At 42.3% G+C, this 24,714-nt stretch overlaps 1 protein-coding gene across 1 annotated transcript in view; it reads right to left on the minus strand.

Annotated features, from left to right (window-relative positions):
* Window positions 1-24,714, minus strand: part of SORCS3 (sortilin related VPS10 domain containing receptor 3) — a 337,032-nt gene that overhangs the window by 28,639 nt on the left and 283,679 nt on the right. Inside the window, exons 15-18 of the mRNA XM_026069736.1 lie at window positions 7,484-7,601; window positions 5,794-5,927; window positions 1,694-1,807; window positions 44-215 (exon numbers count right to left, since the gene is read on the minus strand). Coding sequence (XP_025925521.1) covers window positions 44-215; window positions 1,694-1,807; window positions 5,794-5,927; window positions 7,484-7,601 — 538 coding nt within the window. The remainder of the gene's footprint in view (window positions 1-43; window positions 216-1,693; window positions 1,808-5,793; window positions 5,928-7,483; window positions 7,602-24,714) is intronic.

Raw genomic sequence — 24,714 nt, forward strand, 5'->3', positions numbered from 1 at the left:
AGTCCTGCTATGCTGCAAAGCTTCTCTGAACCCAGTGACATACCTCTTCCATGAGGATGATGAAGGTGGCATTGTGCCCCTGCTCCGTGACCAATTTTCCATCACTGGTGAGAATGTGCAGTCCCCGAGGTGCTTTTCCAGGACATTTCTCCATCTTGGCCATGTACTTCTCTCGCAAGCCATCTGTGCAGTTGTTAGATACAATCCTTCGGTACCTGGGAAGTGGTAAAAAAAAGAGGGCTCAGGAGGGGGGTGGAAAAGTTTCTTTGTTTTGTTTTGATTTTCCATATTAATGTATGCCTTTTTTCACAGACTAACTGCCTGCACGATTCCCTCTCTGAGAGGAAGAATCAAAGAAACCTAATGCTTTATTAAACTAGAGAAAACCAAACAAATCACAATCCAGCCTTCTCCAGAGACTCTCAGTGGCACCACTGAGAACAGACACACATTGTGGAGGTGAATTACTCTGTGCTGCTAAGAGCCAGAGAGCTCCCCCAAACTCCCGGCGCCTGCAGGATTGCCCCTTGCATCCCAGCTTTTTATTATGCTTTTTATTACATTGTGTCTGCCTCTATTCTGCTAGAAAGCACTTAGAATGATCTGGCAAGGGCTTTGTCCAGTCCAATTTTAAAATGATTCAAGGAATGGTTTTTTCACTTGGCTCTGCTTGGAAACAAAGAAATTAGCTAATTTGCAAGACACTTGGCAGTTTACGGTGTTGTTTAGGGGGATCAACCCCTTCTAGTAATTTCCCATTGGTCACACAGGATGGAATAAGACCCAGAATCCAGCTATTTTCTTCTTGCTCTCTGTCAAGAAGGCTACAGGCAGTCATACTGGTCAGGGCTCCTGCAATCGCATCCCATATTCATAGCAATCTTTCAGTTGAAAGGGTGTCTCCGAGGTAAAGTGACTCCAGACTCACAGCAGCCCCACTTTCTTCAGCCACCTTCATCAACCAGTCACAAACAACCCTGTCATAACAAACCAGCGTGCAGGACCCATGACTCAGAAGCAGCCCTACAAAGCCTTTAGAGCACACAGCGTCAGCAAAGGACTATGACAGTTCCACAGTAGCATGTGCAACCAACATCTCAGAGGAACCCCACCGTAACGGAACAGCATTTGCAGAACAACACAACCATAATAAACCAACGCTTGCCATCTGTTCTGGATGAAACCATGAGAAACCAGCACACGTAGCTTTTCTGAAAACTCAAGGCATTGTATACACAAAGTGAAAATGTCGGGAAAATTTTTTTTATGAGGATAAAAATTGCACATTTGAGCCTCCCCAGAAGCTGTTATAAATAAGAGCTGTAAGATGGGAAGAGGTTCCATGAAAAATGATGTGAAAAACCTCGACTCTGTTCTTTTAAATGTTCAGACGTTGCTCAGATAGACCTTCTTGATTCGTGTTTTAATTTTGCAGCAAAGGGGAGCTCCAAGTCTGGGTTCCAGGAATCATACATCACTTGATAGCAATACAATATCTACCTGTCACTTATGTTAATGTGCTTCTTCCTGTCTCTGAGGAATGAGGCGATGTTCCATACAGATGCTGCTGCAAATATTACCTCACAAATAAGACTGGAAAACAGTCAGGTGGGATGCAGAAAACAAGGACCAACTAGGTTCTCTTGTCTACTACAAGGTCACCAAAAATAAAGAGATGGCTAAGCTCACTTACCCAGTACTGTTCAAGTAGCTTTGACCAATGCTGCAATCCTTGGACAGGGAGGATGGGCTGAACCAGAAGGCTGGGACACACTGGTTGTTGCTGTGCCTTTCATAGCCATAGTCACTACGGAGACAATAGATAATAAGCACATCCTGGTACCCATTCACTAGAGTTAGTTCGGAGTTTCAGGAAACATTTTTGTTCCCCAATGCGTTTGTTTGCTGGTGGTGCTCTGCTGCATGACATGACATCATGGATTAGGACCATCCAGAGATAAAGTGCTTGATTAGTTTAAGGGGCAGGAACGCTTTCTTAGAAGATAAGCGAGATCTGAAAACACCAAGACCACCAACCTTGCAAAGCACCAGCAGACTTTTGTTTCATTTGGCAACAAAATAGAGGCAGGAGTTCAGAATGAAAATTATACTCAGCTAATTTTTTCTTATTAATCCATAATAATTTCATTTCTTGTGTTCTCTTGGTTTGGTTGCTTTTTGCAGTCTTTGCTTTCAGAACACACCAAACTAACTCTAAGATGACACTTTTTCCCAAGAAAGTAGTTAGGAATGTAAAACACTAGGAGCACTTCTGAACTACTAGTCAAGGTATATATGCCTTCTTGTTCTGACCGAGCTATGACTAGCCAGTGATAAAAACACAGCTGATGCTTTTCCAACAGTAAGCTAAAACAACACAGCCAGCTTGGTAGTCTAAGGACTACATGATATTGTGTCGTGTGAGGAAGGTAATCCAGAGTACTGATGTTTTCTGGGACCACCAAAGAGTGGAAGTACACACAGCTGCTTTTTTTTTTACAGCTGCCCTTGCATGCCAATACAATGATGAAGCAATAGGATTAATCCAAAGCTTTCCGCAAGTTTTAATAAGCTCTGAATTAGGTTCTTATGCGTATCCCTTATTGGCAGGCTGGATTCAAGGGAGGAATAAAAAGGGATCCTGGATTTTTGCCTAAAGCAAGTTAACAAATGCCAACACATGGAACCTCTGTGGAAACACAGACATCACAGAAGCCACTGCATTGAAAACTCTCTGTGCCCTTTAAGATACTCTGAGTTTTAACTTTCACCCCTTCAGAGCCTGAATTGCCAACAGAAGTCTTCAGGAAGAGCTTCGGTAAGACAAAATTGTGCTGAGTCCCCAGTGACCCAGGCTGCTACTGTTACTTTTTGGAGGGCAAAAATACTGCTGCTTTAAAAGGTTCAGAGATTCCCTAATGCTCTTTCTCTCAACATTCAATTTAATCATTCTCAGTGGGTCCAACCTGCACAGTCAAAAATGCCTAGCAGTGACTTGGTAATTAAAAATATTCAGGAGGAGCCGTACTTTGCCCCAAAGAAGAAAAGAGCTGCATAAATATTTAATAAAATTAAAGACAACATTGCTGTATGCCCTCTAGGTTCTGTGCTTGTTCATTAACTTCTGGTAAATGTATATTAAAACCTCGCATGCTGCCTACCTTCTTTCTCATAAGCCCCAGGGTTTGCATAAGTTAAGGAAATAATCAAGTCCAGCTGCTGCTCTGTCTTTCTCAGGAAAGCTATCTTGACAGAGTAAATAAAGAAGCAGGAGGAGGGAAAAGAAAGATCAGTGAGCATTTTAATAACACTTCTGAGTTCCTTCTGCCACTCTCTCTGTCAAAAAGGCCAGAGTTTGCTTTCTGAAATGACTGTAAGGGTTGGCATGAGTCACCCCTGATCTTGACTTGTGGGATCCTGGATCATTCAGATCAGCCTTATATCTAACAGCAAGGAACAGATACAACTGCAGTATGAGAAAGGCAGACGGGGGCAAAGGGCTCTGTGACCAAACTGGAGGGAGCGGAGTCCTCAGCTTGCACTGGAGGGCTCCTACAATCATTTGTCTGCCTGCCCAGCTCTCGAAGGGCAGGTGTGATTGAAACTACTAGTATGGGATGCTCTGTAACCAGAACAAGCCCCTGAATCTGCTATTGGAAGCCTAGGGATGGTCTTTTGGGATCTGCTGGCCAGTGTACTCAGCTGCTGGCCATGAAGCAACCCAGGAAGTTGGTTTCATCCAAGTGTGCTAAAGGCAGGAAGGGCTCTGCTTGGCCCAGAAGGTGCCCTAGGTCACGCATCTGTATTTACAGGACCTCAGTTGCCACCTCTCCTCCTTTCTCTGACTCTCCACTGGACCCACTCAGCTAACACACAAGAGATAGGCCAGTCAAAATTTCCAAGGACAAGTGGTAATTGTGTGAATCCAGCTTGAAATGGCTGAGTGGACATCTTTGCATTTCAAAAGGACCAAGTGAAAGGGTAGGAGCTGCCTTTCCAACTGTACATACCTACAATGGATATGTATCTCCATGAGCTCCTGGTCTAGACCCTTCTAGTTAGTAGACAGAAAAGGCGTTTGTTAGCACCACCCCTGCTCAAGCAGACACACAAAAGGAGGCAGATGAATCATGTCCTAGAATAACCTGTATCTTGCCACTGACTAGAGAATTGTCTCACACTTTAGACATCATAAGTCAGAGCAGATAAATGTACCCTCCATCCTTGAAAATCAGCTTATTTCAACATAACTCAAGCTTGGCACCCTATTTTCAGCGTTACTAGGGTTTTTTTTCAAACTGTTACTGCCCAACACCTTCACCGAGTCAGCCCTGCAAACTAGCATCAAAACTCATCCTAAATTGAAGCTGGTTCTTTCTGGTCCTCCGTCATTAGCCATAACAATTTTGCAATTGGAACCCAGTTAACAATTCTGTTGGCAGTGCAGAGTCTGAAACAAAAACCAGCTTGCTGTCCTGTAATTGTATTTCCTTTGAAGGGCTAAAAGCAATATTCTCTCATTTTAGTTGGAAAGTTAAGCAAAAATGATACTTAGTGTTTGCAAGGAACAGGTCAATTGATTGTAAAGGTGCATTTTGATGCAGTCACTTTTCAAGGCAGAACTGTACTTAAGGCAAATTTAGCTACTGCAGTTTTCCACTTAAGGCTTAAAAGACATCACAGGCTGGACTGTGAAATGAGAACGCTGGTGAGGTAGAAAGCGGCAAAGAAAAGAGCAGATTCAAAAGCATCTCTGGAGATCAGTACTTGGTTCAGCTCAGAAGCATGCCAGTGCTAAGGGCAGTTACTGCAAGGCAGGAAAGTTTGTTCATCCTGCAAGTCCCCCGGATAAGAACAAGGAGGACAGATCTCCTGAGTCAAGCTAAGGAGTCTCAGATGTAATTTTGGCATTAGGAACAAATTAAACATCCAGCCAGATAAGATGAAAATCTCTGCTCTATATCCCTGAATCTCTCTTAGAGTCAAACTACTCCGATATTCAAGAAAACACTTTGGTCTATTTATTTATTTATTTTTGCAGTAGTTCAGTGTGTCCATGTTCTGAAAAGAACTGTGTGTCTCAGCTGGCCCAGGTCCAAATAAGTGTGCCGATCTCACACCTCACACCACTTTAGGAAAGAACTGAGTATAAGTGAAGCTTTATGAAATCACACTGATATGGCATCAGCTGATGATCCTGATAATCTACTATAAAAACAAAAGTATTTTCTCAGCTGATCTGTTCATGGGGTGTTTTCAACCCTATTTAAACGACATTCTAACCATTCAAGTTCAAACATCACAATTACTGACAGTCTTAGTTCTTTCAAGTGTTGCCTATCACAGGTCCACTGTAAGAATTCCTTGTGCAGAGACCCTGGAGAGTTCTGCGTTCCCAGAACTCCTGCCCCTGAGTGTAAGAGCAGTATCAAACAGTGATTCGCTCTTTCTCCATTTCTTTTAAGCTGCTTCCCAAAGTGACCTTAAAGCAGTTTGGAAATTATAGCCCCATTAAGCTAGAAACATCAATATTTATGCAAAACAAGTGGCTACATCAGACAAGGGTGGGCCGCATAGTCACATCACAGAAGCAGTTTCAGTGCATTTCGCAACAAAGCAGTGCTAAAAAGCAACAAACAGTTCCCAGGAATTCCAAGAAATTATAAAAAGAAGTCAGGAAGCAGCATAAGACCCAGTTTCCCTGCAGGGCTTTCTGTCTGCGCGGGTAACTCAGCCACTGCTAAAGTCACAAGAGTGCAGCCCCTGCAATAATTACCAGAGTCACATACTCACCACTCAAAGTCCCCTTGGCCACAGACACATGGTTCAGACACTACAGTTCGGGAGTAGTCCCGACTTAGGGAACACTGGGCTCCAGGCTTGCGTTTTTTATAGATCTTCCTCTCTCCCATGACACAAGGCTCCCCCTTCAGCAGCCAAGGAGAAAGAGGAGAAAGAAAAACAGAGAGTTGCAGTGGAAGCTGGGCCCTAAACAGACCATGTTGTCCAAAGACACTAAAGGCAATTAAAGCATCCAATTACCACTGGAAGATTTGGGAGTTAAGAGCCTAGCTCTCTTTTGTGGCTTTGCAAATTTCTCCTTAAACACAGTTCAGTCACATCTCCCATCACCAGAGCAACACTGTTAAAGCCATCTTGGGAGGAGCTGAGCACAGGAATAGGAATGCTAGCCACCGCATGCCCAAAGTGCCAAGGGGCCAAACCATCACAGGCATCCGGTTATGCTGTGTTTCAGAAGGCATCCATTAACATATCTAGTCCTAAGAATTATCCTCAAAAGACAACGTGGACATATCCCAGGATTTCTTCCACATGTCAGATGTCATCCACTATGGGAAGAACTGCCCAAGCCTGAAACCCCAAACAGGGAAGGTCCTAGGTGTAGAACCCAGGAGTCCTGGCTCTCCTTTTCTTTCTCCAGTACACCTGGCTTTGTTATAGCTCTCAAATAATTCTGATGGCGTTTTACACTGGACTTTTTGCACACAAACATTTCCAAGAGCACTACTGGGAGCAGCTAATCCAAAAGAAACATTTGACATTTAGGCAAATTGCTATAAACTTTCTTTGAGGTGGAAATAATTTGTCTGCATAAAGGTAAGAAAAAAAGGACAATGACTAACTGAAATACTTCTATTTCCCATTACTACTGATTTCCAAGATGGCTGCCTGGTTTCTCACATGTCCTCCCTTTTCTTTCATTTAAATTATTTTCATTTATTCTCTTTTATGACTTCAGCCATCTGATACATCCTTGCTGAATTAATGCTCACTTCTAATTCATGGATTTCATTCAGGAAAGTCATGGTGCCAATAGTTCTGGCTCCAGTTCAATGCCCCTGCTGGGAGCAGGACATCATACCGGTGGCCAGTAACCCATAAGCAATCTGCAAGAGTACCAAGCTCCCTCAGTTCCAGTGGTTTCAGGACCTAAATGTATCCAGCATGAAAATAAGCTGGGTCTGTGAAAAGGAAGGAATATATTCTTGAATAAAATGTAATATTTTAATCTTCTTAGCTGTCTTTTATTCAATGGCTCTCCAGAGATTTACAGATAGCTGCAGGATGTATAAACATTTTTATTTTGTTTTTTGAGTAGGGGAAATAGAGGCAGAGTGAAAGAAAACTATTTTCCTCAGTCACTGACAGAGCTACAAAGAGTTCAATGTCTCCTACAATTCAATCACAAGATGAGGCTTTACATCGCCCTGAGCACTTAGAGTGAAAAGATCCAGCTGATACAATGGAATATTTTCATACAAAGAGAAGTTAATAATCTCCCTAATTTGCCTAAAGAAGATGGACCCTGTGTTTCTTCATGCACATGCTTTTGGGGAAATACAGCATCAACAGGTTAGAATGGCAACTTGATGGATGCAAAAAGCCCAAAAGCCAACAAGTATGCTCCAAACTGGCAACACAGAGTATGGGCCTCCATCCCCTCCCTACATGGTGGGAGTACCTGATTATGCAGGTGCCAGGTTTGGTAGTCATCTTTGTTACACCTCCGGCTGAAGATAGACTTGTAGTCCACCTTGACCAGCTGCCATTCCGAACGGAGACTGAAGTGGCCAAAAACTCTAAGCATTGGAGAGGGAAAAGAAAGAAACAAAGTCATCCAGGGATATGTTTCCATTATGCAAATGACTTATCATGAATCTCAAGTGCAGAAACCAACACACAGTCTTAGAGCTTGATGCAGGAAAACGTTACTCAGTCGTGACATTTTGTTTCCCATTTCCTGTTACATCCTAGGATTGTCTAGCCCTTTCCTGACCTCCTGTACAGCCTGTGTTGGAAGGTCTTCCATGCCTCCAGCATCTAGCACAATGGGCCCTGAATCTAACAGGGGAAGCTAGGTATCACTCAGGACAATAAACAACTATTCTAGAAAGTGAAGTGGCTAATAGCAAGGGAGTTATGCAAATGAATAAAGCCATGTATGTTTTTGGTTGTCTCAAAATGAGCTCAGCTGGCTCAGTTTCTTTAGTGCTGAACTTTCTAGTTGCACAAACTTTCTACCTAATGAATTGTAAAAGAAGTACCTGACTTAATTTATTTGGGATATGGGTAGTAAGCAACCTGCAAAGATGGCAGCTTCCCTTCTAATTGGTGAAAGCAGACTGGTACAAGTAGGAGTGGAATTACAAACAATCTTATAAACTTTTCTTAATTCTTTTGAGTAGGTCACTCATCAGCAGCAGTCACTGATCAGAGTCCACTGTTCACTTAGCTAAATAGGAAGTTGATTTTCAGGATGAAAATGCCATATTTCTATAAGCAACTCCAGCACAACATGAGATCCATACTGAGTAAGACAGTATACAGAAGAGGCTGGAGCTGGTTGAAAAATAGGATAAGAGAGACTCAGAATGTAATTTGAAACTGAAGCACAAATCTGTCATAACAGAAGCTCTGTTACAACTGGGATCATCAAAGAGATTATTGAAAATTGAATAGCACCTTGAGCTCCTGCCCAAGCTCAGACCAAAATGCCTGCAGCAGAGCTGGTCACTGAACACAGGTCTCTCTGAATCCCATCCCAACTATACCGCCCTCATTCTAGCTGTAGGGAAGGTTACATGCCTGCTTAAGTGTCTGGAAGAGAGGGATCAAGCAGCAAGAGCATTGGTGGTACACATGACCAAAGTATCATCGCCACAAATACTAAGAGAATCTACATGTTCACACCTTTGCAAAAGAAAGCTAAATCACAGCAAAAGTATGCATTTAATAAATAACATCAGGTATCCAGACAAAGGCTCCATCTATCCAGAAACATCCCACGAGTGCTGCGGGGTGCTCAGTTTTCGATCAAGTCACGGTTTCCTTTTCCCTTGGCCAGCTGTGATTTTCTCAGTCAGGAATAGCTTTTCAATCAACTGCAGCTGGATTTCCAAAGAGGTGTGTAATAGAAGGAAATTAGGGTAGGGACACAGGTGACCAGACTTTGAAAGCCACAAACAAAACTACAGCTTCTTATTGACAGGGGGAACAACTCAATCCAAGTAAACAACAGAAAACCCCACAATGATAGAGCTGATTTGTCATTGAAACAAATCAACTTCTTGGTCATCTCAAACGAATATATAAAGGAACCTAAAAACTCATCTATAATACAAGTTCCAGATTTTAAGAATTTTGTATGAATGAAGCCCAAATCTTCTGACAGCCATGCAGCAGGAAATATTACTATATAACCCTTACTGGAAGATTTAGAAGATAGAAAAAGAGCGTTGTTTCCCATTACCAAATCTTTCACTAACATGAATTTTTGCTTAAGTGAATAATTTTTTTGTTGTTTTAATTATTCCAGATTAAAAAGAGAAAGAGGAAAAGAGACAGATGATTTACAAATTTCCCCGTGAAAGCAAGAAAAAGAGGAGAAAACTTCTATTGAGCTCCCAAGCATTGACTGCAATCCAGATCCTGCTGTGCCCTCAGGGAGCTGCCATACCTTACTCTAGTTCATCTTAATTTGCACTGTAATCACTCAGGGTTGCTGGCTTTGCTCCCCTGCCCCTGCGTAAACTACTCTTCCCATAGACTGTAGACTGCACCAAAATTCATCTGCACTGTGCTGCATTTCATGAAACAGAGCCCATTCAGGAATCAGTTGGGTTTTCCCTTTTACGCTTGTCTCAGCTCATGGGTATCAGGGAGAGAAGGGGGGTTGAAGAGTTTTGCGAGGCACGAGTTGTGGTTTTGGTGTGGACAGCTTTCTTTTGGGTTCTGCATCATGGAGGCAAGCTCCAAGGACCTTGGCAAGAAGGGAGAGGATATAATAAAAGAAGAAAATTGTGACAATTTTGTAGACAGAGTAGGAAGAATTTGTGTGTAGGCATGGACTTATTGGGTAGATGGTTGCTGGGTCTGGTCTGGAGAACATTTTTAGTATGATCCTAGCCATGGGACACCAGTGATGGGAAACAATACTGGTTCAGGCAAAGCTATAGAAGAAAATATAAATCCTGTTCCTCAATGAAGAGGGCACATCCTGGACCAAAATCTGCAGTAGTGCGCCTGATACCTGTCTAGCCAGGTCTTTTAGACCAGTCCTCAGTACAAAGCGAGAGGCCCAGACTGATCTCATCACATCCCCTTTTGCTTTTAGATATCTAATTCCAAGGCCTGGCTTAGCTATACACATATAAGAATAAAGCAGCAGGAGCTGCTTCCATGCTTTGTTGTTTCTGAAACTTTCTGAATGAATTCAAAATGTGCTGCACTGGCTTATCAGCTGGGACAGATTTAGCCCAATAGGACAGGACTCTAGATAGTATAAAACCACTTCTGTGTACCCTAAAGGCAACATGACCAGTATTATCATACTCACTGGCAATATCTCTCATCTCACACCCTGTTTTAGCAGCACCTTTCCCCAGTGGAATAACCAGTAAATACACAGACAGGGCAACTACCCCAGAAGACCACAAATCAGAGGGTGCCATGCCCTAAGCTGTGAAGATGGGAGAAGGCAGGATGATCATGGGACAGGGAGAGCCTGTTCCTGTCACCAGGGTCAAGCCAACCATACCCTGCAAACCTGGACGTGGGGTTACCTAAACAGAAGTGCCACAGTCACCGACGGAGACCATGGCAATATGGGAGCAGGGTCACTTGTTGGGAGAAGGAAGGAGACAGGAATTCAGTTAAGGGAGGAATGGGAAACAGCATAGAGAGGGGATGCAGAAGGCTTCCAAACTCTACTCAGGTAGGAGGCTCTATTCCAGTAATTCCCAGCACATCTTATTCCACAGCTGCTTTCAGCACATGCTCCTACAGGGAGCGTATTTGACCACAGTATTATTGTATGACTGGGCAGCTCTCCCACGAACCTTGTTTGTCTTGTATTTGATGCATGACTGAAATGTCATTCCTGCAAATCAGTGACTCAGTAGTCACCGAATAGTAGGCAGAAATCATTTAGTCCAGCAGATTTATACCCGCTCAGGATTTGACCTGGGTGTTTATTACACAGAGAACAGTAGGAGGAAGGGAGAACATAATCAAACACATAAACTTGCCTGAACCATGAAGATAACACGGCAGGAGAAACCCAGCACTTCAGGTAGCCAATGCACAAGCACAGAACTCATCTCAAGGAAGATGTTTTTCCCCAGACAGAATACCAGCTGACTGTCCAGCAAGAGAGCAAAAAGCTTCTTTGTGTGCTTTGCAGGCCACAAAACTCACCAGAACTGCTTGCTTTTTAAAACCATATAAAAAAAGTTAAAAAAAAAACCCTTCTGCCATTGAAATTCTTCTATGATAAAGATAATTAATAGGAAAAAACAAGGTTTCCTAAGTAGAAGGCAATATATTAGCATTCCAAAAGCACAGAGCATTAGCTACTCTTTAATTAAATGATTTCAAAGAAGATCTTTGTATATAATTGCTATAATTTAGATGGAAACAATACTACACTAAATGTAATTAGAGGAGTGTGAACAGAGAGGGATGTTTTCCTCTGTGCTGCAGAGATGGTTCTGGGTCACCTGATTCCTAAAGTGGTAGCTTTTTTTTCCCCTACTAATAAAAAGCTTCTTAAACCTGATCAACCATTATGATGCTGCCTTCAGAGATAAGAGCTACTCATATGCAGAGCAGCTAGCAAGCAACTGAACACTACGAGCACTACTCGCCAATAATAAATGCAAACCAGATGCCTACGGCACTTTTTGGATGGAGAGACCAACCAACATGATGAAGGTTACATTACATTTCAGGATAACTCTTGGCAGGTTTGGAACTTCTATCAGAGTAAGCAAGTGTAACGAATGGAAGGGAATTCTACATTATCCATGGAGCTCTGCTGGACTCTCAAATAGGTTTCCATGGGAAGTGATGAAAACCCTTGTCATTTGTGGAATTAAAAATAGGCTAGACAAGGCGTAATAAGGAACAAACCCTGCCCTGACTGGGCAAAATTAGGTATTGCAGCTGAACCCTGCTTTCATCAAGTTTTGTAAACTGATATTTTGTAAACTCGATATTTTTCCAAAGTGGCTGAGGAGCATGCACACATCCCCCTCCACCACCTCTGCTTTGGGGCAGCCGTGCCCAACAGAGAGGGCTGAGCAGACAGCAGACCTGCAACATCTTAAACTGCTAGTGTTTGTCCTTCAGTAAGTGTTCAGCATTAAGTGCCCCAGTAGGCAAGTTTGGATTTCTGTATCCAGTGTGCTTGACCTAGGAAGAGCTGTACGTAAAAGGCAAGACAGAAGACAGCGTGTAGGAGATTACCTCTCCTTGCTGGATGAGGATAAAAAAGCCTTGGATACTTATTACCTCAGCAGTCTGAACTGATTTGTTCTTCTTTTTCAGCCTGTCTCTTTTGGAAACAAAAAGCAAGCCCCAAAGAGAGAGATGTGAAAAGAGTTGGTGGGAGTTTATTTTTCTCTCCCCAACTGGTGAGTCTTCACATTGCTTTAAAGATACCATCATTTATCTTATCAGGCTTCCGTGTGTCTTTGTTTCTCATTTACTTGGTTTGCTCACTAAATTTGGGAGTAATTTTTTTCTAAATGTAGTTAAACTATCAAGACAATATAGGGAAAAGAGGACACAATGTACTACGAGTTTTGCCTCAATAACCTTGTCTACCATGGTCTAACTGAAAGCTCTTAATTGCTCATTGAAGCAAGACAATAGAAGAGAGCTAGGTTTTCAAGAACCTACTCTGAGAAGACAACAGGAAAAGCCATGTTCTGATTTTTTCATCTAAGTAGTCTGATCTGGAAGGCCTTGAGAAAAAATGAATATAAGAGCCCAGATGGCATTTAGACAGAGTCAGTTTCCTGACTAAGCTCAATTTAACAGAGGTTCTCCAATCTAATCCACGGAATGGTAATTTATATTACTGCCTTTACACAGGATAGATTTTATTCTGTTCCTCAGAGTAAGCAGTTAAAACTCCACTAACAGAAAAGCATCTTCTCCACTGGCTCTAGGCACAAATCACAGTGAAGCCATTGCTAGGAAACCACAAAATGCTTCCCAAACCCTTCTTTAGAGAAACAAGGCAAGGCTTTTATTGCCAGGGCTGGGTGTCATTAATTTGTAACAAAATTACTAGGAACCTGGAAAACAATTCTGAAATGCCTGCAGATTCATGATGGAGTCATTCTGGAAAAGGTCATTGGTAATGCTGCTATAATTAAATCTTTCATTAATTTTTTACATACACAATGACTTACAAATGTGGTATACACTGACTGGATAACCTTGTAGAGAAACCATTTAAATGGCTTTTTACTTTTATACAGTATTCTCTTGATGAATTACATTGCTTTTGCCTTGTCATTCCTTGCATTGTTAATAAAGTTGTGCATTTATATCATTTAATACTGCTCATTCCTGGCAGGTCAACAGAAAACCTGGGATGATTTGAGGGTCACAAGATAACAACCCATCTACCTCTAGGCCATAGATTGAATCCCTGTCCCTGCCTAGGTATGAGAAGAGGATTTTCTCATGTATTGCTCTTGTATTTCTCACAGGAAGGGCATGAATTGTATCTGTCTGGATCCATCTCTGCTGGCAGTTTCAGATGAGCTGCCCAGGCACGGAAATAGAAATGTCTCCTCATGCCTAAATCAAGTCCTCTTCTATCATTTTTGAAGTAAACTGGCAGGACATTATATGGAGCAAGCGTTCACTGCAGCTGTCTGTATTTGGTTGGGCTGGTCTGGACACAGATGGAGGACTTTTATCTTCAGTAGTCAGCCTTCAATAGTCCTTTGCGTGTTATGAGAGATAAGGTCAGAGTACCTCGTAAGGACTTGTGTTCTCAGCTGTGCCCATCAGTGAGCCAGAAGACTGAAGATACAAAGAGAGGAAGCAGTTGCTAAGGTCACCTTCACTGGCCTGGACTACACAAAACACCAAATCTGCCTTCCTTTCTGAACTGTCAGCACTTTTCCTTCACTGGACATCATCAAGGTGAGTGAGATGAAAAGACATCTCATTTTGCTTTTAACAAAGTACCGTGTGGGCCCTGAAGTCAGTCTTTACCAGTATTAGGCCCTACAGAAAAGAAAGCTTGTGATTTAAGCATTTTGAATATCTAAGAACAAAATGGAAGAAAATAGTGTAATATAACCACACTTCATAGCACCTGTATAGATAAACTGCACAAGGACATAGATGGATGGATCAACAGAAAATTACATAGAAAGATAGCTAAATATACACTTTAATTAATAATACTGAAGGAAAAGGTAATTGCAGTGTCATCTTAAATAGACTGTTTCATTTAGAAAATCCTGAAACCAAACTTTTTTCGTTTATTGTAAAAGAAAAAATGCATGCGGAGGAAGTGTCTTAGCAATCAAAAGAAAAAAAAAATCACCCAAACCAGTAAATACCTGAATCTGTGCTTTTGCTGAAAGTGCTTGTCCTCTCTTTACTGTCCAGCAAACAAAAGCATATGTTGCTACTGCTAAATTTTTGAGAGTTAACTAGGCATCATAGATTACTTTCCTTCCCGGCAAATACCACCAATGTGGTTTCATGAGTAGGGGAGGAGGGGAGGCTTGGCCAATGCTACCCACAATGTAGTGGCATAGCACAGATTGGAGAGTTCTCCACAAGCAGCTTGGGCAGGTAGCAGATGGACTGAGCCACAGAGACACCTAGAGCAGGTTCCCGCAGCACCAGCTTGGGCCCGTCAGCATAGGAGTCGGGGACCACAGTTATTCATATCTGGTTGGTCTGCTCCCATGACCTTTAAAGCCATTTAACTTCTGGGCATGATGCATTTCTGTGGACCTGAGGGGTTGCCAGGTAAAGCCTGCACATTTCTAAGTGCTGCATTTCCATTCCCATGGCTCTTGATGACAGCACACTTGAGAACCAAGCACTTCCACAAGACCTACTCTGGCACTTACACAAGCAGCACCAAGACAGAGCTAAGATGCCCGGCAGGATCTGAGCTAGTTATTGCAGTTGGTTACTCTATTTCCTACCTCAATGCTCCAGGAGAACTGATCAGCTTGGCATCAGCACAGCATGGCATGAATACCTGGAGCCAGGACAAACCAGTTGCTACCCTCTTCTAACCCAGTGGGCTGGGGAACATGGAGCAGAGATATGGGGTGGCCTAGATGAAAGAGCCAAGATCCAACCAAATATATTAATTCTAGCTAAGAATTGACTATGTCCCTGTACAAGGTTCTTCTTCTTCCATATTTATCACCTAGATTTGGTTTGGATTTTTTTCCCTGTTAGTCAGATTACCCTGGCCCTACATTATCTGGGATAACAGTGCATCTATGCTACAGATCCTGGCTGCAGTGCACACTTTTACAGAAAGCCTTGGTACATAAATGTCAGCAAAGTGATGGAGGTATATTTATGCCTTCTGAACCAATGAAAGAAAATGCTGACAATTTTGCCCCCCAAAAGAGAGCTCTGAAGCCATCTGGGTCTAAGAAAGTAGCACTAAGCAAGACTAGCTCCTACGTGCAGGCTGAGCTGTTAGGGCTGAACGCACACAAGCAGCAATGGAACAACTGCAAATTGTGCCGGTGGGGTTAGGTTTTATGAATGGGGAGTGAGAGATGAGCCATTCCCCACAAATCAAACATAAATCAAGACTTTAGAGAAAACCAAATGGGCTGTGTAACCTCCTGATTGTTTTTTATTAGGGTTTAGATGGAATTAGCATTAAAGGAGGTCACTGGTTATATAGAAATTGGATGGAAAGAGAGTGACAAGAAAGCAGAACCTAATTGAAAGAGACACAGATCAGCAATTAAGGAGAGCGGAAGAGGAGCCAGAGTTATACTGTCTCATGACGGGCAAGATGATGCAGGGAGCAAGAGGCTGAAAATGAAGGAAACATAAAAGATGAAAGATGACACTGAAAAGGCAGACAACTGCCAACAAAAAAACACTTTCTATTTTTTTTCTGAACAAAAAATACGGTCGTTAAGAGCCACTTTGGAGCTTTTAATTCAGTTACTTTTGTCTGACCTATAAACTAGGAACAGCAGCTTCAGGGCAACCAGGTGATGATTGAGGGCTGCTGTACTTCTGTCTGTGGATGGGAAAAGAGTAAGAGAAATGGCAAACTTCTTCTAGAAAGAAAAGATTCATTTTCTTCCAAATAAAATATACCATTCATTTGGATCTCGATTTTCAGCTAGTGCAAATTAGCATAACTCCCATAGACTGTCTCAGTTATAAGGAAAATTCCCCAATCTATTGCTGCTATTCAGAGGTAGAAAAAAATAACAACAGTGAAACTACCAAGAATATGTCAATGGCAGATAGCAGCTCCCATGATGACAAATTTGGGAACAAATTTTCTCAAGAAAATCTATGTCTGTCTTCTGTTTCCCAAGCGGAAGGGTCAAACAAAAATTTCATAGAATTTCTTATGCAGATGAAATTTGATGAAAATGGTTTATTTCCACATCCAAATGAAACTAAATGTCACAACATGGAGATTTCCTATAAAAGAGAAATTGAAGTGTTGGCCAGATTCACCCGACTAACAATCCATATTGAACTGTTCATGGAAAGCTGTCCCACTGCCAAATTCCAGGTCAGGAGGGAGAGAGAAGATGGGGCAAAAGAAGAGTTTCTGTGAATAGAGAGAAAAATCAAAATCCTGCAATAAAAATCCTGCAATCATGGCAGACCCTTTTCTCTTGGCTTTGGAATACAGTCCTGGGATTATTCATCACTCAATGGGCACTTCCTTTAAAGTGCCAGTGTGAGAGGAAAACTGGTGCAAATGACATGGTACAACATGATCTCTTAGTTAGCAAGTAATGCCAAGTGCAATTAGCAAGTAATCTGCAGAACATATAATTATGAAGCAGACCTACTGCTTGGGCTCGATTTCCCCATTAGCTGCATGAATACTGCACAAAGCAGTGGGGGAGACTTCTTCCCCCCCCCCCATAAAAAGCACTATCAAAATAAGAGTTTACTGAATGACAAACGGAACCTTTTGAAATCTGGTCTCTTAAAAATTTATTGCCAATGTTCCCAAACCACTTTACATGACAATTGCTTCAAAAGAAATCCCAGCAACATGAAAGGCAGTGTGAGACACCTGGGAAGGGGGATGGGAAAGCACATTAATTTTTAATGCTGTTTTTCAGAAGTGTTCTTTCTCTTCCCTGAAGTGCTCTTGAAAGACAACCAGCTTCTGACAGTTTTGAAACCTGAAGATGCTGCCTCCCTCCTTTAGAAAAGATACTGGCAGGTATCAGCAATCTGAGTTTTTTCCCCACTAACAGGTGTCTGGTCCCAACAGAAGCAGGTGTTGCTCCTTGCAGGAAGCTGGATAACACAGCATGTTCAGTCATTTCAGTCCTTCATCCCCTGCAGAGATTTCCAGCCAGAGATGCCCAAGCCAAATGCAGGAGCTGTTGCTGAGAAAACACAAGCCCCAAACGCATGCAACAAGCAGCTGTGGTGATCAGGCTGACAAGCCTGGCACAGGTGATCAGAGAGCAAGAGAGAGGAAGGTTCAAAAGAGGGGATGAGATCTGAGTCTGGCTGGGAGACAGTGCGAGGAGGTGGCTGATCGCTTATAGTGATTTCACACGTTTGGGTCACAGCGATCATGAAAACCTGAAACCAGGGAAGCCATGTACAATGAACATATGAGGACAGGCCTCTATCCTTGGGGACAGAGGCTTACAGCCCTACTTGAACCATATGAGATGCCGCAAACTACAGTATCACTGTTCTTTAGAGCTCATCTCCACCACTCACTGCAGCCAGATGACGAAGTATCTGTTAGTTTGAGTGAACTCTGCAGACAACCTTACAAAGCAGTGCTGAGCCTTCACAGCTCCCAGAGAAGCTGGTGAGTTGTGCTGCTCTCTGCCCTGTGCAGGATCAGGGCCAGGTGGAGCAGAAGAGGTGCTGAGGCCATGCAGTTTGTCAGCCCCTAAGGCTGCTGAGATGCCCTGATGAAATCAGGGCAAGCAGAATATATCATAACCTGCCCTAACAGAAAGGTGAAGGACTCCGAGGAGTTGGAATAGGTTGCCCAAAGAGGCTGGGGAGTCTCCATCCTTGGAGATACTCAAAACCTGACTGGACATAATCCTGGACAACCGGCTCTTGCTGACCTTGCTTGAGCAGTGGGGTTGGACCAGATGATCTCCAGGGGTCCCTTCTGACCCCCACTATTCTGTGATTCTGAGTGTGTGTACAGCACCCTGAACCCAGCTGTGCAACTCATACCAGGCCTAAGTGATTAGTGAAGCCCAGCACACCTGCTAGCAAGAGAACAGCACAGAAGCCATGGTCCACCTGTCCATGTTTAACAGCATGAGAAACAAAGCACATTAGACCCTACATGAGGATGTCTGGATTGTATTGTCATCCAGCAACCCTCGTCCTGTTAGTCAGGGAAAAGAAATCATGCTTCAGGCAGCTGCTTATTCTAGCTCCTTCTGTTGGGGCTTTTTTCATTCACTTAGAAACAAGAGAGCCCAGAGGACACTCCAGACAGCAGGCCTTTCCCTAGTCCTCCTCCCTGCATGTGCCTACCTCTCCATACACCTTGTCTGAGCGTTACAGACACAATTTGGCCTCCCTTGTACTTCTGCTGGGATCTTCTTCCCCCTGGGGGATGAGGAAAGCCTGAAGGGTAGGACATTCCTTTGGGACTCAGGAGACCTGACTTAATGCCAAGTTTTCCCCCCAGCCTACTGAGTGACTGACCAGAGGCAAGTCCCTTGTTTTGCCTCAGTTTCTCTATCCATACAGTACAACTAACAATGTTGATCTTCTTAGCATAATATTTGTTCTACTGTCAATAAATAGCACTTGACCTCAACAGGAATAATATCTGCTACAGAAAGCCAGAGATATACAGCACATGCCCCAGAGCCCAATGCCTTATCTGTGTATTATGGCTTCTGCCAGGAATCTTCTGAGTACATGTTGCAACTGCTAGAAATTGATCTCATGTCATGCATGCCCTTCCTTTTCCTAAGGCCCAATAAATCAAGCAACGCTGGCTGGGAACACCTACTCTAAGCAGATGTTCTTATCACCTGATTAGCCTATTCAGGTGCCACAGAAAGACCCCAGCTCGTGTGGCAAGTATCAACAGCATAATCAATATTGTGCCTTTGCGGGCTGTTTAGGTGAATTCACGCAGTAATCCAAAGGCTAACAAATAGAGTACTCTTCTGGGGGGAAGGGAGATGGGAGAAGGAGGAGACACTGATTAATCTGTGGCTGTTAATAACATTTGTAAGTCTTGCAAATGAAGATAATTATATGGGTAATCAATTGTCTTTCTTCAGGGTATAAACTGATCATCCACTAGGATAAAACAGAAATTCTTATAACACACATTTCTTGTCCATTGTAAAGTCAATTGACAGCATTAGCAAAGCGATCGCTTTCTTGCAAAGCTATTCATTACTTCCAGAAAGGATTAGAAATAAGATCAAATGATCGAGCAGCTCACTATGGCAAATGCCAATATCCTCTCAATCATTTTAGTTTCCTCACTTAATAACTATATTGGTAATTTTTGTTCTCAGATTAAGTTCTAAATTTTACTCTTCTTTGTGTGTGCAGTCATTATTTTTACAGAGTCATTTTAATTTCATGGATCCTGTCCTGAAGAGTCCTTATGTAAGTTTACGCACTGCAGTTTGCACAGCCCCATAAGCAAGGACAGTGCAATGAACTCACAAGGACACATCAGAGTCTTGCAATAAAATCCATAGCCAATAATAAAACCAGTTACACCACAAACAGATATTGCAATAATCATAAAGAAGACAGGAAACCCAAAACGCAAGATAAAAACACACTGAGGAGAACAAATTAAACCTTCCAGCACTTTCTAGGTACCAAGTGGTAACTAGGCAACTTGGATAAATCAGGTCTTAAAATCTGCCCTTCCTTTTAGTAGACTTGAGAGCATGCACAGGCTGGAAAACAAGCTTTCAAGCCGTGATTCCCAAAAGCAATGAAGATAAATAAGGACAGAGGTTGGAGTCCTTCATCATAACAGCCCCTATACACTATCCTTTCTGTTGTTTTGTGAAACCTCAAAGCTGCGAGCTGTGTTTAGCTTTCTACAGATCTCCAGCGAAGTCCCTTTCCTTCAGATCTCTTCATCAAATCCTCTGTCCAGCTCAGCAGCAGCAGAGATTGCAGAAGTAAATCTGGATTTTTTCTGACAGCTTCTTTCTTTCTTTCTTAAGCAGAGTGCAGCTAAGAGAGACCAGACAAGTGGCAGGAGAGTCTGAAGGCCTCTGCTCTGCTACAGGAATAGAGTAACACCGTGTCTGTGACTCTTCTTTGCTAATGTTGGGAAAGGCCTCAGTTCCTTCTAGGAGGAACAACCTCTGGGTATTTCCATTTCTGACATTCACTCATTTCTTCTCCTGTTGCTGGGACTGCTAACCAGCTATGCTAGCCAGCTATGGAGGATGTCAGAGGGTGAAGGCTGGTTCAGCATGGAGAAGACCATATCCTTTGACCACCTCCCACCTCTCTGTTTTCACCTCACTTCCCTCAGGACAACCACACAGAGATGGTAGACTCCACAGCTCCCTACCCCTACGTAAAAGTGCAGAACCTTTCAAGGACATCGTGTCAGCTTGTAATTTTCTTTCCCATATCAGCTTTTAAATGTGACAGCAAAACTTTAGCAGAAGGCAGTGCATGCTGCCTTGCTTAAAGAGGCAAGATGATAATCACCTTATCAGAAAGTGACAGGAAAATGACTCTTGGCTCCCACATAATTTTGAACTCAGTGGGAGCCTGGACCTGGGAACTGCTGCCCATCTCTCATACATAATCCGCTACATCTCTGCTGAGTGCTATCCAGAATCTGTCCACGTTATCTTTGCACCTATACATACTTTGCTGATGTCTTCTACAAGACAGTCAGTACCTCGCAATAAGAATAAACTCATAGAACTCATTGCCACACAACGCTGTGACTACTAAAGGTCTAAAAGCATTCAGGAAAAAAAATCAAAAAATTAAAAAAATCCATGCACATCTTAGACATACAAAGGCCAAGAAAGTCCCTTATTTGCAAACATCTGTAGATAAGGAAAGTATACAAGGAAAACAACATTATATGCTTTTTATATTTTCAGTCTCATCTACTTGTCACTGTTGGAGCAGGGAATTGAGCTAGAGGGACCTTTGGTCTGATTCAGTATGGCCTGTGCTCTTAATGCTCCCTTTCTCACCTCAAACCTCTCCTGGCTTCCATCTCACCTCCATCATTTTCAATTACTCACTCATTCTGCCCCACTCTTCTGCTACCCAGTGATGGGTTGCAAGTAATTTTATAGGTCTGCTGGAAAAATGTTCCCACTTAACCCCTTGTAAAGCCACAGGGCCATGCAAACAAGAAGGTGTTGAAAAGGGCCAGGGCTCATAACCTATTCATTTAAAGCCAGGAACATTTTCTCACGTATGCATAGCCAAGGGCAGCAGTAACAGCAATGCTGGCAGACTAGCTTATATTAAATCTTCTCACTGAAAATGTTAATACCCAATGATGCATAAACAGATATATATGGATCATTAAGTATACATATATATAAACACGTATATATTTATACACACACACGTGGATGTGTCTACATAAATATATATTTATCAGCAGAGACAAACTTAATGATCCCTATCTGTATATGAGTGTCTGCACACACTCATGTATAATGAGACGACTAAAATGATAGCAAAGCACTGCAGGGCTGTGAAGCAAAAAGGTTATTTCTGTTTATGTAGGTTTGGAGAGATGCTTAGCACAGGAGATGAAGTGGCAGGGATAATAATTAGGAGTCAGAGCTCCTAATGGAACAACATAAAGCCCTTCTCTGGACCCACCAAAGCAACTTTTCTCCCACTTGAATGGTATAAACTAGCAACTCTGGAGAAAACACTGCCTTTGTTTGTATACCATAATCCACTAGAATGGGAACACAATTGGATTCCTTTTCCCAGGTGGACCACCTTCGGCGAGTAACATCCTGTGCCTATGGTTTGAAAACACAGAAATGTTTGTATCGCTAGATCCAATCCATAAGAAAATAAAATCATTAAAAGATGTATTACTCTCCAGAGAGGGCAGCAGGACAGAAGTTAGGAAACTTGCGCTCTAAAAGACTAGTGCTTTCTAGGCACTCATTGGTTCCCCAAAGAGCATGCCTAACCTATCATCCTTACACATTTGAGTTATTTTCCTAAAGGACCCTTTGCTTCTACAACTGCTTTCCTCACACCCCTGAAAAACACTGGAACGTGCTCTGGCACACATCTGCCAAAGTGCTGCGACACTAAGGAGGCTGAACCAGCCACCTTGTCAGACAAGACGAGCGTCGAAACAACAGCGAAAGGAAGTGCAGAAGAGGATGATCAGCCAGGAATGGAGGAAAGGGGACTGGATTCACCTGAACCCCAATTAGACCAGCTCACGCTGTCTCGTGGTACTACCCTGTGTGCCACAAAACTGCATCCTTAGTGGAGCCTGCTCAATGATGCTTTTAAGGAAATTAGTTCATTCTCACATTGCTATAGCTATATAAAATTAGAGAATCATGGAATAATTTAGGTTGAACTGAACCTCTGCAAGTCATCTTGTCCAATTCCATCATAAAAGCAGCTCCAAATTCAAAGTAGACCAAGATACTCAGAATCATATAACGCACCCACACACAAATCCACAGATTTTACCATACTGATATGAAATCATTAAGCTGTTAAGGACTGTCTTGGGACACACATACCTAGCCCAACACCTAGCATGCTCCTACAGTACAGGTAAATACTGCAGCTGCTCACATAACATGAAGCGGTATCAAAATCTATGCTAAAACCGATGATACTTCCAGAAGGCCTACTCTGAGGATGTGCCACAAAATGAAGGCCGGGAATAATAGTCATTCTACTGATATAGTGACTTTAATAAAATCATATTATGATAATATTGTTAATAATGCAACATAGTAATAATAGTTGGGTTGTAATGACTATTTAATACACTTTTCCCTCAGGACATTATTTTTTGGAAGTAGTTGAACACAGACCATTTTGATGCAAATCAATAGCAAAGATTTTCCCTACCAGGAGTCAGCCAACAACACTAGAAGGAATATTTCACATTCTCCACAACAAGGGACACACTCCTTAAAAGCCACTCACCTATTCAGTTCGACAGTACTTAAATATGAGCATAGACTTGGCCCCTCTGCCTCGGCCCTGCTTCTACCCACAGAGCTCCCAATGACCCTACCCTCAGCTGGAGGATGCTGATCCCACACCCACGCATAGCTCCCATCAGCTTCTTGAAATCATTGGGTTTTCTACCCACAAACACAAATTCCACATACCTCCAGTCATCAAATGTTATCCTGGCTCAGAGGATGGCCAATAGCACTAGAAAGGCATTAATTTCTCCTAAGTCAAAGCCTGCACGAGCTCAGCATGATCCTGCTCTGCGCTTATGGATCAGTACACTAATATTTTCACTGCGAGAAATACCTAAGTGATCTGCATAGAAACCATTTTGAGATGGGCTCTATAAACGAACTCTTTCCCTGTTCAGTTCCTTTTACTTTGTGGATAGGAATTTCTCTAAACATTTATGGCAAGCATGATGTGAAATTTCTTTTTATGGCTTTTACAGACACTTACAAATAGTTTTAAAAATTACTCACTAATGAGAGTAATAAAAAAAATAATAAGAAGACAATGTCTGCAAAGATTCCAAAAGAAAAACAAGTCAGTTCTCAACAAAGCTGATGCACAATATTTGGGAAGATAACTCACTTCCTACTTTCTTCATCAGAAGACTACGGAGTTAAGTAACAATAATCTTAATTTTAAAATGCATCTTTCATCTCAAAAGAAAACCACATTGATTTATCAAGTAAATGGGCTAAATCCAAAGCTAGTTGAAACTGATTAGCTTCATTGATTTCAATGAAGGCGTTGATGTTCACATTTATATGAGCACACAACTCTGTGTGTGTGTGTGTGCGTGTGTGTGTGTGTGCGTGCACGCAAGCGCGTGCATGTGTGTGGTTGGAAAGCAACAGATATCCAGCGCTGTGACAAAGAATGTCACAGAAAAATACCACATTAACCAGCACAGAAAGTGAAACATTATTGTTTGGAGAAAAATATGCAGAAAGTGAACAGAATGTCGGCTCTAATCTTCAGCCAGGGACGTGCACATATTCCCCCAGCAGAATGCTAACAGCACTGTTGTGAAAAGGCTCACAGGTATATTATACACTGTTGTGTTTTGCTCTTCTCTACAAAAGTAGGGGCAATATTTGCAGACTGCAAAATATCAGATGTACAGATAAACCCCTCTATGCAAACACATACTCCACTTCTATGAAGAAAATGAGCAACTGAAGCCGTGGCATGGTGTTGGAAGAAAGAGGAAAAACTATCACCCATACCAAAATGGAAATAACCTCTGTTCCCACAGGAATCTCAACAATTTTCTGTGAAATAAAAATGAAGGCTGCCTTGTGCTGTCCCATCATTGTTTGGGAAGCAAACTCCAAGTCACCATCCTTAAGAGTGCAGCTCATATACTTTATAGCCATAAAGGATAGCCATAATTATTTAGCCTGGCCTTCTGAGGACAATTCAGCACAGGAGATATAGATGAGCTCTACAGGAGTTGGCTATAGCTTCCTGATTATCAAGATATCCAAG

This window comes from Apteryx rowi, unplaced genomic scaffold, assembly GCF_003343035.1.
Source record: "Apteryx rowi isolate R43461 unplaced genomic scaffold, aptRow1 scaffold_3, whole genome shotgun sequence".
In the NCBI taxonomy this organism is placed as follows: domain Eukaryota; kingdom Metazoa; phylum Chordata; class Aves; order Apterygiformes; family Apterygidae; genus Apteryx; species Apteryx rowi.